Source organism: Canis aureus, chromosome 15, assembly GCF_053574225.1.
Source record: "Canis aureus isolate CA01 chromosome 15, VMU_Caureus_v.1.0, whole genome shotgun sequence".
Taxonomy (NCBI): Eukaryota; Metazoa; Chordata; class Mammalia; order Carnivora; family Canidae; genus Canis; species Canis aureus.
The window spans coordinates 28,163,800-28,182,998 of NC_135625.1; the positions used below are offsets into that span (position 1 = coordinate 28,163,800).

The 19,199-nt window shown below is 44.5% G+C and overlaps 1 protein-coding gene and 1 long non-coding RNA gene across 3 annotated transcripts in view; one reads left to right on the forward strand and one right to left on the reverse strand.

The window, feature by feature from the left end:
* Positions 1-19,199, reverse strand: part of LOC144284423 (uncharacterized) — a 302,816-nt gene that overhangs the window by 215,654 nt on the left and 67,963 nt on the right. The window lies entirely within an intron of this gene.
* On the forward strand, positions 1,555-6,128 carry LOC144284154 (uncharacterized). The gene is made up of 6 exons (XM_077848494.1): positions 1,555-1,777; positions 1,982-2,214; positions 3,473-3,666; positions 4,247-4,306; positions 5,211-5,404; positions 5,639-6,128. The coding sequence occupies exons 1-6, from the start codon at positions 1,555-1,557 to the stop codon at positions 5,977-5,979; spliced, it is 1,245 nt and encodes a 414-aa protein (XP_077704620.1). The 3' UTR covers positions 5,980-6,128.

Genomic DNA, 19,199 nt, shown 5'->3' on the forward strand with positions numbered 1-19,199 from the left:
TGCTCCACATCACTAACCATCAAAAAAGGCAAATCACAACCACGATGAGGGTCACCTCACACCCATTAGGATGACCACTATTAAAAAATAAAATGTTGGCAAGGATATGGAGAAATCAGGACACTTGTGCATTGCTGATAGGAATGTAACATGGTGCAACCACTATGTAAACAGTATGAGAGTTCCTCAAAAAAATTAAAAATACAGCTACCATAGAATCCAGCAATCCTACTTCTGGGCTACGTGTAGTCAAAAGAATAGAAAGCAGGGTCGCCAGGAGACCTCCATCCTCATAGAAGCGTTCTTTATCATAGCCAAGGGCTGGGAGCAACTCAGATGTCCATCAAAGGTAAATGGATAAAGAAAATGTGGTGTATACTGATTTTTATTTATTTATGAGAGACACACGGAGAGAGAGGCAGAGACACAGGCAGAGGGAGAAGCAGGCTCCATGCAGGGAGCCCAAGGGGGGACCCGATCTCGGGACCCTAGGATCAGGCCCTGGGCCGAAGGCGGCGCTAAACCGCTGAGCCACCCGGGCTGCCCTCGCTTTCTTAGTAAAGAGAGATTTTACCCCCTTACAAACACAGTATGACACAATCCCTTGTACATTTTCATTAGCTTAGTCTAGACCCCCAGGTGACTCAGGGGCTGAGCTGAGCATCCACCATCGGCCCAGGGCCTGATCCTGGGATCCGGGATCGAGTCCCCCATCAGGCTTCCTGCATGGAGCCTGCTTCTCCCTTGGCCTATGTCTCTGCCTCTCTCACTCTCTGTCACTCTCATGAATAAAGAGATAAAAATCTTAAAATAAAAAACAACAACAGAAAATAATTCGCTTAGGCCTTTGCTGGAAGGTGCTGCTTGTTGCCCAACTTAGGTTCCATGGAGTCCGTGAGGCACGATCACCCTTACATTCGAGGCTTGCCGTTTCTTTGTGTCACCAAAGTGCTCCTTCTTCTCTATCCCTCTCTCTGCTTTTCGGTTTGATGAATTATTTTTTCATGATTCTATTTTAATTACTCCATTTTCTCCATTCGAGACTCAGCTTTATTTCTTTTTTTATTTAATGATCTTCAGTGATGTTGCTTCTCCTCTGCTAACTTCCTAGTTCTGCATCTGTGTCTACATTCATATCCGTGTCTCTGTTTCTCTGTCAGTGTACGTGGACACACAACGTGCTTTCAGTTCAGCTGGGGGTCAAGCCGGAGAGTCAGTGCCTCCTGTCTACTTTCAGTTCTGTGGCTGACAGCAGGTTCCCTCGAGCCCAGGTCAGGGCGACCCACTGGGTGCACCGCTGTCCACAGCTCACCCAGTGGGAAGGAGGGAAGGGCCCATAACACACGACAGGCAGGGGTTCAGGATAAGGACGGCCTCACACCTTCTAGGCCGAGACTCTGACACCTTCTGTAGGGTTTGCCTTGGATCCAGGAGCCTAGGATCGTGGGGAGCTATTGCCCATCCCTCCCCCGGTGGGACTGTCATCTTCTGGGCCTCCAGTATGAGAGTACTGGTGCCCACGTGTGTGCACATGGACCTCGTGGGCCTGGGCGCATGTACACACCAAGGAAGAACATGTGGTTGGAGGTATTTCCCGCATGTGACACCCGCCTCCAATGTCATAGATATGATGCCACAGTGGCCTGGGGACGTCTGGAGGAAGCACCCGCTAGGATAATCCCTGTCCCACGGGCAAGATGCAGACCATCCTCGACTGGCACAACGGCTTCTCTGGGGTCAAAACCGGGGAAGAATGGAAAGTTGTGTCTGAACGCAGGCGTGTGTCCAGGCTGGGGCCCTGGCTGCACACAGTCCTTCCCTGGGGCCTGTGGACAGGGGTGCGGGTGTGTCACTGTGTGCACAGGCCATCGCCTGCAGGGACGGGGGAGCCATCGGCAGCCCCGAGCGCTGCCCCTGCAGCTTCCTCCAGGAGTGGGTCAGGGAGGGGGTCCCAGGAAGTGAGGTCACTCCCGTGACACAGAGCCCAACAGAACTTGGAACCCCCGTGACCAGGCAACCGCATCTAGTGCAGCCCCACCTCAGGCTCACTTGGCTGGAGACATCCGCTCCTGGAAGATGTTCTCCTGCTGCCGGCCCACCTCTGGGGGCTCTGGCTCCCAGGAACCCCAGGGGTGCCGCTTGTTCCAATGCTGTAGGCTTTGGCTCCAGCATAAAAACCAACGCCTCAGGGCGTTTATCAGGAGGCGCCGTCAGGTAAGCCAGAGCAGGCCAGGCCAGGCCCCCTGTGCCAGCCATCCTGGGTGGCCCCATCCCCTCCTCTTCAGCTTCCGGGAAACAGGGATGTGTGGGCAGGTGCATCCAGGCTGGGGGATGTTGCAGGGCGGCAGGTTCCCCCGTGATCCCTTCAGGGTCACCCTGAGGTCAAGGTGGGCAGGGTGCAAACAGGGCTCCTGAGGTCCTCTTACCCGCCGAGTAAGAGTCCCCCCGAGGCCCTGCAGCCGATCCCTTTGCTCTCCTTGGGGGAGGGGGGTGCCGCTTGCGCTGTGGTGTGTCTGGATGGGGGCCGCTGGGGGTGCGGCCCAGCCGAGGCGGCCGGACCGGGCGCTGAGGCCTCCTGCCTGGCTGCCGGGCACTGTCTCCACAGAGCTCCACCCGGGACAGGGGGCGCGAGCGGGAGGAAGGGGTGCTCTGCCCCACTGCCTCGAGGAACTGGGAAGTGCCCTGCGCAGCTAACAGAGGCCAGCGCGGGCTCAAATGAGTGCAGGGGCCGGGGCACCCCCGACACCCGGGTCCCCGATGCGGCACGAAGGGCCCCGGGTCCCAGAGGCCAGCCTGCTACTCCCCTGGGCTCCCCCCTACTCCTGCTCCCACATGAGTCTGCATTCCCCTGCTCCCCACACTTGCCCCAGGGCCCTGCCCCTGCCTGGGCCAGATGCAGAGTCCCTGTGCACAGAGGTGTAGGAATATCAGAGCAGAGCCTTCAGGGGCGGCCTGGTCGCCCAGGGGTTTAGCGCCTGCCTTCCGCCCAGGCCCTGACCCCGCAGGCCCGGGATCGAGTCCCGCCTCGGGCTCTCTGCACCAGGGCTGCTTCTCCCTCTGTCTGTGTGTCTGTCTCTCTCGGTCTCTGTCTCTCTGTGTCTCTTGAGGTCCTTGTACTGATCCAAAATTTTTTGAACATTTATCCTCTAAGATTGTTTCTTTATCGGATAGTTTGTCTTGTTTGTGTAAGAGACAGGCAGAGAGCAGGGAGGGGAGAGGGAGACCCAGGCTCCTGAAGCAGACTGGGCCCCAAGCGCAGGGCCTGCCAGGGCGGGATCCCAGGGTGCTGAGGCCACGACCCGAGCCACAGCCCAGAGTCAGAGGCTAAGTGACTGAGCCACAGGCATCAAGGCCCGGGTTCCTGCCGTGGGCACTCCTGCCCCCCACGGCCCCCGAGAGCTCGGGCTGCGGGCTGCGCTCCCACCCCAGGCCTCCCGGCGGCTCCATGCACGTCCCCTCTGTCCCAACTCAGGGTGCAAGGGCCTCGGCCGGGAAGGCGCCTCCCATCTGCCCGACGAAGCCCAGCCGGACGGAGCTGCTGGAGCAGGAATTCCAACAACTGCTGCCCGCCTTGCTGCGCAGGGATGTCATCTCCGTTTTCATCTTTTTAGACAACTGTCATGGATTTGCCACCACCGACGAGGTGCTGGATCTGCTGTTTACGAAGTGAGCACCTGCGCCTCTGCAGCCCAGGGGTGGGCCACCTGCTGGTGGGGAGGCGGGGAATGGTTCTGAGCTGCCCGGCCTCGGGCCGCTCCCCCGCCTGGAGCAGAGTCCCCCAGGGCACAGTGGGGTCCCGGAGGGCAGCCCCGGGGCCTGGCCTGTGGCGGGTCGGCCAGAGGGGCTGTGCCTGTGCTCCGCAGCCGTCCTCCTCCCCCGTGACGGGGCCTGTGCCTCCTCCCCACCGTCACCGGGGTCCTGAGCTGGCCTCTTTTCGCATTGAAAGGGAGGTTGGAGAGTCCATCGGGGGGCTGTGTCCTGGGGCAACCACACAGGGGGACCCCGGGGTCCCCGGGCGCCCAGGCCCACTCAGATATCGGCCGTGGGCCTGGCCGGAGCCTTTCATGCTCAAGCATTCAGGAGGCCCCGGCAGGTGCGGGCGCTTCTCCGGGGGCTGCCCGTGGCCCCCCGCACAGAGCTGACGGCCCCCGGGGCTCCGGCCTAGTCGGGGGTCAGAGGTGACAGCCCCCACGGTGAGAGGTCGCGGCCACAGGATGATTCGTGGGATGCCCCCGCCCTCCCCTAGATATGGGTGCATCGCAGCTGCGTGTGGTGGCGACGACGCGGTCCTGCAGCGCTGGAAACTGTGAGTGACTCCGGCCCCTGCCCGAGGGCCTTCCCTCTCCAGGAGGGCAGCGAGGGGGCTGTGGGCCGGGGTGCTGGACCCTCACCCCACACATCTGCAATTCCCGTGACGGGGTAAAGGTCTAAGGGCCCTTCAGGAAAGGAGGAAAGGAGAGCCGTGAATAGGGTGTGGGCTTGGTGGGAGAGCACTGGGACCCCTAAGGGAGACTTGCTCCATGCCCGCCCCTCCCAGCCCTCTGTCTGCCCCACCCTGGGACCCAGAGCAGAGGGGGTGGGGAGCATCGCACTCCCCAATCTGGTGGCACCTGGACCCAGTGCACAGCAGGTTGCCACGAGGGCCATTGAGGGCTCACAGACCCGGTGGCCCTGGCCCCGTGGGAGACGGCAGATTAGAGTCAGTGGAAGGACACCCCCCGGGGCCCCTCATGAGGGAGGCAGCGCAGAGCCACAGGGAGGGAAAGTGGAGGTCCCGGGTGGCTCCTGGCAAGGCCTGGCAGGACACAGAGCCCGAGCCCTCCTGGCTTGGACCTTCCCAGAGCGACAGTGTGTGCAGTGAGGGCAATGACAGGCCAGACGCCCCCCGTCCCCGGACGCCTGCCGGTGGATTCAAGGGGAAGTGGGCAGGGAGCCAGGCTGAGGAGGGAGCCCCGCTTCCCAGCAAAGACCGTGATGGTCACACCGCTGGGCGTGGGCTCCCCCGCACAGAGGCTTCGTGCCAGCCCCTCCTCGGGGAGCAGGCCTGTGGCAGGCAGGACCGCCAGGTGGCAGGTGGACGAGGAGCAGGACTGGCCTCCGACAGCCCCGCGCGGGAGGCCGAGGCCCCGGGTCCTGCAGGGCTTCCCCGGGACACCTCGGTGTGAGGGAGCCCTGTCTTCTGACGCCTGTGCCCACCTGTCCCTCCCCAGGGCCATCTGCTGCATCCTGGAGACATGGATGGACTATTATCAGGAGGACTTTTGTCGGCTCCCCCAATCTGCCTCCCTGAAGAAGATTCTGGAATTCATAAGGCAGCGCATGCCAGGCACAGACGTGGAGCTCCGTGCCCGGCGTTACCTGCAACAACTCAGACGCCTCCATGCAGCGGAGCCAGAGGCTGGGGGTGAGGAGGCCTGGGGGTGGCCGAGCTGGGGACAGGGTGGGCCCCACGGATCCAGCGTCCGTGCAGCTGGGCCGGGAGCAGGGGTTCGGCTCACACCCCATCCCCACGAGCTGCAGGCTGGGGACACCTCCCAGGGCTCTTGCCCCCCCACACGTTGAGCGGTGGGAAGAGTGTCCTTGATTTGGGAGGGACGTGGAAAGTCCGTCCTGGTGGTGATACTTTGTCTTCTTGCAGCTACAGCTTCGGCCCGAGCAAAAGACCCTGAAGCACTTCCGGAGCCCGCCCCAGCCCCAACTGTGGGGCCTGCTGCCTCGGATGGGCCTGAAGTGCTCGAGGCCGCCCTGGCTGCTGGGGCTGAGGGCTTGGCCCCAGCTGAGGTGCCAGCTGGGGAGGCGAAGCCCCTGCAGATAGTGGTCACTGCTCTAGATCACGGCTGCGCCCTGGATGAGCCACGTGCACCTGCGGCCACCCCGGAGGAGGAGCAGGCCCTGGCACCTGCAACCGGGGTCCCCAGAGTGCCAGAGCCGCCAATTGCCTCTGGGACAACTGGCTTCAACCTCTGCGCAGCCCCCTGACCTCCTCGGGAGCCCGCCCCAGCTCCCACCGCGGGGCTCGTCATGCCTGCAGCCCAACGGAGGCTTGCCCTTCCCGTGTCATTTCACTGTTTCTATATTTTGACTTTTTCTTTAACCTGTATAATGGCTTATGAGTTTTATTGTAATAAAGTATAAGTTAAGTTCAAACAAAATTCACTCTGATGCTTTTAAATTTAAAGTTTATACATCATGGACCTACACTTTAGTCCATTCACAGTGTCACAGGTCCCAGAGCCCAGGGCACCGGGGGACACAGCCCAGGATCGGGTGCTCCCCCGGGTCAGGCAGAGGCCGGGAGGACACAGGACAGCCAGGTGGCTCCTGCCCCCAGGCGGCCCAAGCTGTACAGATCGGCGGGCCCGCCCCTGGAGCATCCAGGCCCCTGCGCACTGGGAGCTGCGGTAGTCACTGCGGGAGCTGACTGCAGGGCTGGGGAGCTGGCCGCTGGCAGTGGGTTGTTCCTCATTTTGTCACCCAGTGCCTGAGATGTAGCGGGGCCACCAGGTGACAGGGGCCTCATGGGGTCAACAGCTCCCACAGAGTCTGGCACCCAGAATGGTCAGGGCATCCCCCAGGTGCACAGGTGCACACACCTGAGAATCAGCACAGCAGGCCCCTCCCCCAAAAAACAGCTGGAAGGAGAGAGTGGGAGAGCAAGTTCTTGACCCAGCAGTGCTGGAAAACTCCTGGGGTAGTCGAGGGATTTACAGTATATAGAACCAGAGGGTACCCTGCCTTGTTTTTTTCCTTTTTTCCTTTTTTCTTTTTCTTTTTTTTTTTCCTCTTCGTTTTGCTTCCATTTTCTAACATAAGTCATTTTTGGCTACTCTGCACTGAGCAAAATGACTAGAAAGAAGAACTCGCCACAAATAAAGAATCAGAAACAGTACTCTCTGCCACAGAGTTACAAAATTTGGACTACAATTTGACGTCAGAAAGCCAATTCAGAAGCACAATTATAAAGCTACTGGTGGCTCTGGAAAAAAAGCATATAGGATTCAAGAGACTTCATGACTGCAGAATTTAGACCTAATCAGGCTGAAATTAAAAATCAATTAAATGAGATGCAATCCAAACTGAAAGTCCTAATGACGAGGGCTTCTGAGGTAGAAAAAAGAGTGAGTGGCTTAGAAGACAAGTTGATGGCAAGGAAGGAAGCTGAGAAAAAAAGAGAAAAACAATGAAAAGATCATGAGAAAAGGTTAAGGGAAATAACCTATTTCGCCAAAAAGGTGGTCCTTGACTTACAATAATTCAACTTATGATTCTTTGACTTTACAATGGTGCAAAGTGATATGCATTCTATAGAAACCATACTTTGAATTTTGAGTTTTGATCTTTTTTGGCTAGCAATATATTGAGCAGTCAGCCACCACTCCCAATCAGCAACACCATCACAAAGGTGAACAAACAATACATTTACAACTGTTCTGTTTTTCACTTTTAGTGTAGTGTTCAATGAACTACATAGATATTCAACATTCTGTTTAAATAATTTAACTGTAGGTTGATGTAAGTATTTTGAGCATATTTAAGATCACCTAGGCTAAGCTATCATGCTCAGTAGGTTAGGTGTATGGAGTACATTCTCAATTTATGATATTTTCAACTTATGATGGGTATGTCAGGATGTAACCTTATTATAAAGTCAAGGAAGATCTGTGACTTTTTCTCTTCCTTTCTATTCTTCTTTCTTTCTTTCTTTCAGAAGAAAAAAAAAATCTAATTTTAATTGGTGTTCCAGAGGGCGCCAAAAGGGACAGAGGACCAGAAAGTGTATTTGAACAATCATAGCTGAGAAATTCCCTAACTTGGAGAGGAAAACAGGCATTCAGATCCAGGATATAGAGAGATCCCCCCCCTCTAAAATCAATAAAAACCATTCAACATCCCGACATTTAATAATGAAACTTGCAAGTTCCAAAGATAGAAAATCCTTAAAGCAATGAGAGACAAGAGAAAATCCTTAAAGCAGCGAGAGACTCCCTTAACTTATATGGGGAGAAATATTAGATTAACAGCAGACCTCTCCACAGAGACCTGGCAGGCCAGAAAGGGATGGCAGGATATATTCAGGGTCCTAAATGAGAAGAACATGCAGCCAATAATACTTTATCCAGCAAGGCTCTCATTCAGAATAGAAGGAGAGATAAAGAGCTTCCAAGATAGGCAGAAACTGAAAGAATATGTGACCACCAAGCCGGCTCTGCAAGAAATATTAAGGGGGACCCTGTAAAAGCAAGAGGAAGCCCAAAGAAATAATCCACAAAAACAGGGACTGAATGATATTACCATGACACTAAATTCATATTTTTCAATAGTAACTCGGAATGTGAATGGGCTTAATGATCCCCTCAAAATACCCAGGGTTTCAGACTGGATAAAAAAGCAAGACCCATCTATTTGCTGTCTGCAAGAGACTCATTTTAGACATAAGGACACCTACAGCCTGAAAATAAAAGGTTGGAGAACCATTTACCATTTAAATCGTCCTCAAAAGAAAGTTGAGGAAGCAATCCTCCTATCAGGTAAATTAAATTTAATCCCAAAGACTAGTAAAAGATGAAGAGGGACACTATATCATACTTAAAGGGTATTTCCAACAAGAAGACCTAACAACCATGAATATGTATGCCCCTAATGTGGGAGCTGCAAGTGTATCAATCAGTGAATAACCAAAGTAAGGACATACTTAGATAATACACTAATAGTAGGAGAGTTCAACACAGCACTTTCTGCAAATTACGGATCTTCTAAGCACAACACGATCAAAGAAACAAGAGCTTTAAATGATACACTGGACCAGATGGATTTCACAGATATTGCAAAACGCATCCAAACGCAACTGAATACACATTCTTCTGAAGTGCACATGGAACTGTCTCCAGAATAGACCACATACTGGGTCAAAAATCAGGTCTCAACTGATACCAAAAGATTGGGATTGTCCCCTGCATATTTTCAGACCACAATGCTTTGAAACTAAAACTCAATCACAAGAAGAAATTTGGAAGAAACTCAAACACATGGAGGTTAAAGTGCATCCTGCTTAGAGATGAATTGGTCAATCAGGAAATTAGAGAATAACTAAAAGGATTCATGGAAACTAATAAAAATGAAGATACAACCATTCAAAATCTTTGGATTTGGACAGCAAAAGCAGTCCTAAAAGAGAAATACATCGCAATACAAGCATCTCTCAAAAAATTGGAAAAATTCACTCCTTCAGGAACTAGAGAAAGAACAGCAAGTAAAACCTACACCAGGCAGAAGAAGGGAGACAATAAAGATTCAAGCAGAACCCAGTGAAATGGAGACTAGAACTGTAGAACAGATCAACAAAACCAGCAGTTCTTTCTTTGAAAGAATAAATAAGATAGATAAACTATCCTTAGCCAGCCTTATTAAAAAGAAAAAAAAAGACTCAAATTAATAGAATCACAAATGAAAAAGGAGAGATCAAACCAATACCAAGGAAATACAAACGATTTTAAAAACGTATTATGAGCAGTTATATGCCAACAAATTAGACAATGTAGAAGAAATGGATGCATTTCTAGAAAACCACAAATTACCAAAACTGGACAGGAAGAATTAGAAAACCTGAACAGGCCATAAGCAATGAAGAAGTTGAAGCAGTCATCAAAAACCTCCCAAAACACAAAAATCCAGGCCCAGATGGCTTCCCAGAGGAATTCTATCAAACATTTAAAGAAGAAAAAATGCCTATTCTACTAAAGCTGTTCTGAAAGATAGAAAGGGATGGAATACTTCCAAACTTGTTCTATGAGGCCAGCATCACCTTAATTCCAAAATCAAACAAAGACCCCACCAAAAGGAGAATTATAGATCAATATCCCTGATGAACACAGATGCAAAAGATACTAGCCAATAGGATCCAACAGTACATTAAGATTATTCACTATGATCAAGTGGGATTTATCCCTGGGATGCAAGGCTGGTTCAACACTGGTAAAACAATCAATGCGATAGATCATGTCAACAAGAGAAAAAGCAAGAACCATATGATCCTTTCAATAGATGAAGAGAAAGTATTTGACAAAATTCAGCATCCATTCCTGATTAAAACTCTTCAGAGTGTAGTGATAGAGGAAACAATCAGCATCTTAAAAGCCATCTACGAAAAGCCCACCTTGAATATCATTCTCAATGGGGAAACACTGGGAGCCTTTCCCCTAAGATCAAGAACAAGACAGGGATGTCCACTCTCATCACTGCTATTCAACATAGTACTAGAAGTCCTAGCCTCAGCAATCAGGCAACAAAAAGAAATAAAAGGCATTCAAATTGGCAAAGAAGAAGTCAAACTCTCCCTCTTTGCAGACGACATGATACATAGAAAACCCAAAGACTCCACCCCAGGATTGCTAGAACTCATACAGCAATTGCAGTGTGGCAGGATACAAAATCAATGCCCGGAAATCAGTGGCACTTCTATACACTAACAATGAGACTGAAGAAAGAGAAATAAAGGAGTCAATCCCATTTATAATTGCACCCAAAAGCTAAAATACCTAGGAATAAACCTAACCAAAGAGGTAAAGTATCTATACCCTAAAAACTACAGAACACTTCTGAAAGAAATTGAGGAAGACACTAAGAGATGGAAAAATACTCCATGCTCATGGATTGGAAGAATTAGTATTGTGAAAATGTCAATGTTACCCAGGGCAATTTACATGTTCAATGCAATTCCATCAAAATACCATGGACTTTCTTCACAGAGTTGGGACAAATCATCTTAAGATTTGTGTGGAATCAGAAAAGAAACCAAAAAGCCAAGGGAATATTGAAAAAAGAAAACCATATCTGGGGGCATCACAATGCCAGATTTCAGGTTGTACTACAAAGCTGTGGTCATCAAGACAGTGTGGTACTGGCACAAAAACAGACACATAGATCAATGGAACAGAATAGAGAACCCAGAAATGACCCCTCAACTCTCTGGTCAACTAATATTCGACAAAGCATGAACATGAAAGAATATCCCCTGGAAAAAGGACAGTCTCTTCAATAAATGGTGCTGGGAAATTGGACAGCCACATGCAGAAGAATGAAACTAGACCATTCTTTTATACCATACACAAAGATAAACTCAAAACAGATGAAAGATCTAAATGTGAGACAAGATTCCATCAAAATCCGAGAGGAAAACACAGGCAACACCCTTTTTGAACTTGGCCACAGCAACTTCTTGCAAGATACATCTATGAAGCCAAGAGAAACAAAAGCAAAACTGAACTACTGGGCCTTAATCAAGATAGAAAACTTCTGCACAGCAAAAGAAACAGTCAACAAAACTAAAAGACAACCTACAGAATGGGAGAAGACATTTGCAAATGACATATCAGATAAAGGGCTAGTATCCAATATCTATAAAGAACTTATTAAACTCAATACCCAAGAAACAATCCAATCCAATCATGAAATGGGCAAAAAGCATGAACAGAAATTTCACAGAGGAAGACATAGACATGGCCAGCAAGCACATGAGAAAATGTTCTGCAATACTTGCAGTCAGGGAAATAGAAATCAAAACCACAATGAGATACCACCTCACACCAGTGAGAATGGGGAAAATTAACAAGGCAGGAAACAACAAATGTTGGAGAGGATGTGAAGGGGGAACCCCCTTGCACTGTTGGTGGGAATGTGAACTGGTGCAGCCACTCTGGAAAACTGTATGGAGGTTCCTCAAAGAGTTAAAAATAGATCTGCCCTACGACCCAGCAATTGCATTGCTGGGGATTTACCCCAAAGGTACAGATGCAGTGAAACGCCGGGACACCTGCACCCCAATATTTATAGCAGCAATGTCCACAATAGCCAAACTGTGGAAGGAGCCTCGGTGTCCATCAAAAGATGAATGGATAAAGAAGCTGTGGTCTATGTATACAATGGAATATTGCTCAGCCATTGGAAACGACAAATACCCACCATTTGCTTCGATGTGGATGGAACTGGAGGGTGTTATGCTGAGTGAAGTAAGACTATTGGAGAAGGACAAACATTATATGGCTTCATTCATACAGGGAATATAAGAAATAGTGAAAGGGAATAAAGGAGAAAGGAGAGTAAATGAGTGGGAAAAATTAGAGAGGGAGACAGAACATGAGAGACTCCTAATTCTGGGAAATGAACAAGGGGGTAGTGGAAGAGGAGGTGGGTGGAAGGATGGGGTGACTGGGTGATGGGCACTGAGGGGGCACTTGAAGGGATGAGCACTGTGTGTCATACTATATGTTGACAAATCGAACTCCAATAAAAAATATACAAAAAGAAATAAAATAAACTCTGTGCTTCTGTGAAGTTTAAGATGTGTAGATTATCTCTACGTATGATCTAATGAAAGGGAGTATGGAGACCAAGGTGGCTAACAGTGTTTTCTTCATCCACATCCAAATTAATACGTTAATAAGGTTATCACAACATAGACATATTAGTGCAGTTTTTTATGATTTTCTAACATTGATGATTAGGGGGAAAATGTCAAGTCCTAAGTCACAGGTGGATACAGGAATGAGGACAGTCATGTTTGTATTGTTTGGAAGGATGACATTGTCAGGAAAGGCAGCTATAATTAGGTCATTCTACAAAAAATGCTAATCCTCTTTAATCTCATGGTCTCCTGTCTTTTCCTTTATTATTATAACCTATTAGAGTTTCCTACTTTTCTTTCCTTCTTACTTCTGATAATGTAGTAGAATAGAAGGAATTTTTTTCTCATTTACTCTTTTATGTTAAACATTAAAATATTTGATGTTCTATTTTATTTAATTCACCAATATCTACTAAGAACATACTAAGGGCCCAGAACTCTACTAAGAATTTAGGATATAACAATGAATGAAACAGACAAACTTCTGGTGGTTGTCATATTTAGGGATTGGGCCAGGGAGGGCATATACTAAATACATAACAAATAAGTAAATTATGATATATATTAGAAGGTGATAAGTTCTTTAGATATAAGAAAAAGTTGATTAGGGTTAAAGCAGTCAGTAAATCAAGAAGGTACTTGTGGGTAGTGGAAAGTAGAGAGTGTAGTGGAGAGTAGATAAGGTCTCAGCAAATACTTAATGAGATGAAATTAACCCACCAGCTATCTAAGGGAAGTATATTCCATGTACAGGAAATCGCTGGCTTGAATGCTCTGGGTTGGCATCTTCTGAGCATGTTCTAGAGGATGACCAAGCAGCCCAATATGGACAGAGCAATCTAAGCAAGGGGGCATAGCAATAAGAGATAAAGTTTGGGAGGGAACATTAGACAAGGTCTCGTAGTCAATGTGAAGACTCTGTGAGTCATCTGAATTTCAAGCAGAGCTATGTATAACACGATCTGAGTTACATTTCAAAAGAATCTTTCAGAATGTTGCATTTAGAATAGATTCTAGGGGACTATATACAGGCCAACAGGTAGAAGGTTAATGCAATAAAATTACAAAATCTGGAAAATGCCAAAACATATAAGGAAGTGGAAACAAAATTACCCAAAATCATTACTTAAATTTTGACCCATTTGTCATATTTTTCTATATATTTTTGGCTTGTTAATATTATTCTTCATATAAAATATTATTCTCTATACAAAATTGCTTTGGTTTCTTAGTTGACCATTGTATCTCTGTATATTTACTTAAAATGCCACATTTATTCACTTTATAAGAAATTAAGTTTTAAATATTTTATTTATTTATTTATTTATTTATTTACTTACTTACTTATTTGAGGCAGAGAGAGCATGTGTGAGTGAGCGAGCAGGGGGAGGGGCGGAGGCACAGAATCTCAAGCAGACTCTGCACTGAGCACAGAGTCTGAAGCAGGGCTCCATCTCTCTATCCTGAGATTAAGACCTGAGTAGAAACCAAGAGTCAGGTGCTTAATCAACTTTGCCACCCAGGTGCTCAAGAAATTTAATTTTAAACCTGGCTAAGTATTCACTCTTAACACAGTACTGAAAGAGTCATTCATTCTTTGACCCCATGGCATTAAAACTTCATCAGTATGGTATCCATTCTTTTATACAGTTACTTGTTCAACATAATTTAGTTGTATTGCACTATGTTCCCACCACTGTATTAGTGACTGGGAAGAGGAGAATAATCAAGACACACATAGCTCTTCCTGTATGTGTTTCACTGTTGGCAAATGCCAAGCTATCTAACAGCCACTGCTGTCTGAATGATCATTTCTAAAAGGGTATGGTCTGTAGACTACAGAGTCCAATGTTTCTTTAAGAATCTATCTATATTATGTTAAAAAATTGATAGTCTTAACATATAGTTTGTAAGATGTACATTACTACTGTGAAATATTTATCCCATGTTATACATTAGAGAAGTAAGTCTAGGATAGACAATCTCACAGATGACTTTAAGAATATAGGGAAAGACTTAACCATCATTGGTGGTACACAGTCATGCAAATTCTACCAGTGAATGGGACTTTTTATATAAGCTGCAGCCAGTGGTGTTAGAGATATGTCCAATTAGATGTCTTATCATTTTTTGACTATATGCCTAAATATGATGAGAATTTATAGACAGAGTATCAGAGAATAAAATTTTTGTCTTTAAAATAGCCACGTTTTGGAGCACCTGGGTGGCTCAGTGGTTGAACATCTGCCTTTGACTCAGGTTGTGACCCTAGGGTTCTGGCAGCCAGTCCCTCATCGGGATCCCCCCCACAGGGAGCCTGCTTCTCCCTCTGCCTGTCTCTGCCTCTCTCTCTGTGTCTCTCATGAATAAATAAATAAGATATTTAAGAATAAAATAAAATAGCCATTTTTGGAATTATAAACTTAACATCCATTGAGTTTAAAATGAAATCTATAAAGAATAATGCAAATCCCTGAAAAGATGGTAGCACAGTATATCTTGATATACTTATATACACGTTGATCTTACACTGATTCTTAACGTTATTAGCTCTTACTATGTTTTGTTGGGTTGTTTGTCTGACTTGATCTAGGAGATAGCTCCTCACTTTGACTCATTGACCCATGTGGTTAATGTCAACATTTTTGTAATGATGAATGAGTTTATAGAGAATACAGAAGAGTTACCTATGAATAGAATAAACCCATAAAAACACAGTTAAAAGCATGATCAGATTTAAGTAAATATGTTGAATGTGCTTAGTGGTCAAATAAGAAATTTAAATAAATACAGAGCTATAAACTTAGGAGGAAAAATACATGTAGCAAATACAATTCTGGACACATCTGACAATGCTCAGGTATAAGACCAAAACCCAGGAATCATAAAATGGAGAACAAAAGCCTATAGTGAATAAATCACAGTTAAGAAAACTAGCATGAGAGTGGAGTATGGTAAAGTAGTAACATTGAATTTAAATATAATGTGGTGATCTTTTTTTATTATGTCTAGGATTTTACAATGAATGAGGACCATGGAAAGCTTGCTGTGGTTTGGATTTCATCCATATACAGTTTGGATTAACTTCTTATCTTTCCACTCTAATTTTCTCAGAGGCTACATTTTATAGCTTTGCAGTTGAGTGCCAAAAAGGTGATTAAAATTCAACTAATAAAAAAAAAGAAGGAAACTGGAGTGATTTGGTTTGAAAGAAAAAAAGGCCGGGGAATGATTTGATTGCTTTAAATCAGATAATGGGAATTAAACTATTTCTATTTCTTATATTATAGAATAAATGGAAGTCTGTACATTTTGTCTATAAGATTTTTTTAAAAATGTCTTTAATTTTTAAAAAAATTAACCCTGCTTAATGTATTTTCAGATGTTAGCTGGGTTGGAGTTTATTAAAAGTTGGGTAGGATGGGGTTTATTAAATGGAATCTTGATATACTTCCCTTTCCTACGATATAGAGTCATCTTTTTCTTAAATCTTTTAAAATATATTGAAAACATATTGTTCAGTTTTCCAAGCTATAGTATACTGAGTGAAGTTAGTTTTTTGCTCATATTAAAGTTACTAAGATCAAATATCATCTCTTAAAAATATTAATGTATCAATTTTCAGGTTTCATAATTATTCCTCTCATTAAATTTTATAAGACAACTGCAGATTGTCCCAAGTTATACCAAAGTAAATCCAGAGGACAAGTCTTAAAAATTAATTATCACAAAAATAGCTATCTTTAACAATATATATTTTTTCTTCTATTCTGTTTACAAATAAATGACTTAAAGAAAAATGACCTAAATAAGAAAAAAGCTATATAGAGCTATACCTGTATCTATATATCATCTATCTATATGTGAACATATACATATATTTAAAGACAGAAAAAAATGGACTAATATAAAATATCTCTCCAAAGTTTGTGGAAAAAAAAGTAATTATTTTCCAATCTATGCATACTCTTTTAAAGTCAAATACCAAGAGCATGGAGATAGAGAATAGATAAAGACCCATTTTTGAATAATAAATATACAAAGATGATTGACTCTTGTCCATTGTGTTAATGAGACAGTTAAAAGCAAAAGAGAGGTATTTCAAAATATACTTTGTTTCCTTTTTAAAAAAAGATTTTATTTACTTATTTATTTATTTGAGAGAGAGACAGACTCCCCGCTGAGCAGGGAGCCCACAGTAGGTCTCCATCCAGACCCCATGATCATGAACCAGGCTAAAGTTAGATGCTTAACCCACCGAGCAACCCAGGCACCATAGAAATACACTTTATTTCTTAAGTACCTGCTTGTGTTATTTAAAAAAAAAAAAAATCTTAAAAGATGATAGCATTCAGATAGTGTCAGTTATAATTCTAACGGGATTCTGAGACAGTATGTAAGTATATCAGTAGTGAGGAGCTATGTGGGCCCTATTATTGAGGCTTTCTGCTTAGAAGTAAGAGAAGTGACAGGTAAAAACTATTTCTAGGAGATTGTAGTCAAGGGAATCATTTAGTGTAAGTCAATCTCTTATGCTGATAAATAATGTAAGCTAAACAAGGTAAAAGATGTTTATCCTTCTATATACAAGTTGAATATAAACTATGGTTAATAGGGCAGCCACGGTGGCTCAGCGGTTTAGCGCTGCCTTCAGCCCAGGGCATGATCCTGGCGTGATCCTGGCGTGATCCTGGAGACCCGGGATCCAGTCCCGCAGTCAGGCTCCCTGCATGGAGCCTGCTTCTCCCTCTGCCTGTGTCTGTGTCTTTCTCTCTCTCCTCTCTGTGTATTCTCATGAATAAATAAATAACATCTTAAAAAAAGAAAGTACATTATTAAAAATTACAGTTAATAATTTTTGCTAAACTTATATTCATCAAATATTAAATTTAAAAGGTGGAAAATGATCCTTTGAGAAAATTTTAAAAAGTCTTATAAGAGAGAACATTGGCCTTAATTTTGGGGATTTTTTTCATTTAATCTGTTAAACCATAATTAAAAGTTATTCAAAGACCAGATTTTATTTTGCTTTGGTTTTCTTGCTACCAGCCAGAGGTCAGGTATTTAAAAAGCGAATAATAATATTAAAAGTGGGTAACTTGGAGAAATTAAAATGAATATATGAATAGACAATATTATTTTTAAGGTAATTATTCCCATATAAGTGAACTTCCAACTAAAAATATCCAGACTTTACAACACTCAGTTATCATCAGTTGGTGCTTTCTTCTTCTATTCTTTCTCTCATTCCTTCCTTCTTTCTTTCTTTCTTTCTTTCTTTCTTTCTTTCTTTCTTCTCTTTTCTCTCTCTTTCTTTCTTTCTTTCTTTCTTTCTTTCTTTCTTTTTTCTTTCTTTCTTTCTTTCTTTCTTTCTTTCTTTCTTTCTTTCTTCCTTTTTCTTTCTTTTCTTTCTTTTCTTTCTTCTTTCTTTTCTTTCTTTCTTTCTTTCTTTCTTTCTTTCTTTCTTTCTTTTCTTTCTTTCTTTCTTTTCTTCTTTCTTTCTTCCATTCCATAATTTATAATTTGTTACATGCCCTCAATGTTAGTATTTGGGAGTAGAAAATTGGGAGGTAATTAGGTCATGAAAGTGGAGACTTATGAATGAGATTAGTGCTCTTACAAAAGAACTGTGCTGGCCTGATCTCAAACTCCTGGCCTCCAGAACTAAGAGAAAATAAATTTCTGTCACTGAAAAGTCACTCAGTTTATGGTATTTTGTCATAGCAGCCTGAACTGAGTAAGACAATATCTTCATACTGCATGATTCCATTTACTAGAGTGCAAAAACAAACAAACCTTATCTATGGTGTTAAAACTCAAGATAATGGTTATGTTTAGAGGGGAAGGGAAGTTATGATTGGAAGGTGGCTGTGAGTACAGCTGTTTGGGCTTTGACATGTGCTCGTAAACTTGAACCTCATGCAGTTCTTGACATAGACAGGGGCTTCAGTAATGCATTCATTTCATATAGTTACCTGAATTATATGACTCTAATTCAACAAATACTTTTTGATAATCTACTGTAGATCAAATACAGAACCAGGCTTTAGATTTAGAACCTCACAGATGATAGGGACTGTCCCTACCATCATTGAGCATACAGTGTAGTGGTGAGTACAGATAACTAGACAGTGGGATCTGTGCGCAATAGCAGTGGTCACCAAATTTGGGTATGGTATGAGATTTAGGAAAAACTTTCTTTATAAAATGACATTTATGTTAAAACTTGAAAGAATGGAAGGGTTTTTCCTTAAAAAGAAGATTGGAAAGGTGTTCCAGTAGAGGAAATAATATATATATGGCTCCAGAAATGATAGACTGCATTGGTCTTTTAGTTAACTGGAATTTCTACAGATTTGCTTAAGACTTAAGCACTCAAGCCATAGAAATACTCATTCTTTTTCTTTGCTTTGCAACTACATTCACAATTTCTTAATATATTTTGTATATTGGATATGTGTAAGCCTTACTTCTTCAGCGACTGTATTGGTTAGGTTGCACGCTGAATTTTTGTAACAAAAGACTCCAAAGTTTAGTAGCTTAAAGAGATACAAAACATGTATATCTGATATGTTATTGTCTGGAATTTGATGGTGATTTAAGGTAAGAAAGGAGGCGTTCCATTTTATTGTTCCCAGCATATTGTTCTATCTGCTTTTCACCACACAGTTCCTTGTTTACATTCTAGTCTACAGAAAGAAAGATTTAACAAACAATATATTTTTTAAGATTGTATTTATTTAATCATGAGAGGCAGAGACACAGGCAGAGGGAGAAGCAGACTCCATGCAGAGAGCCT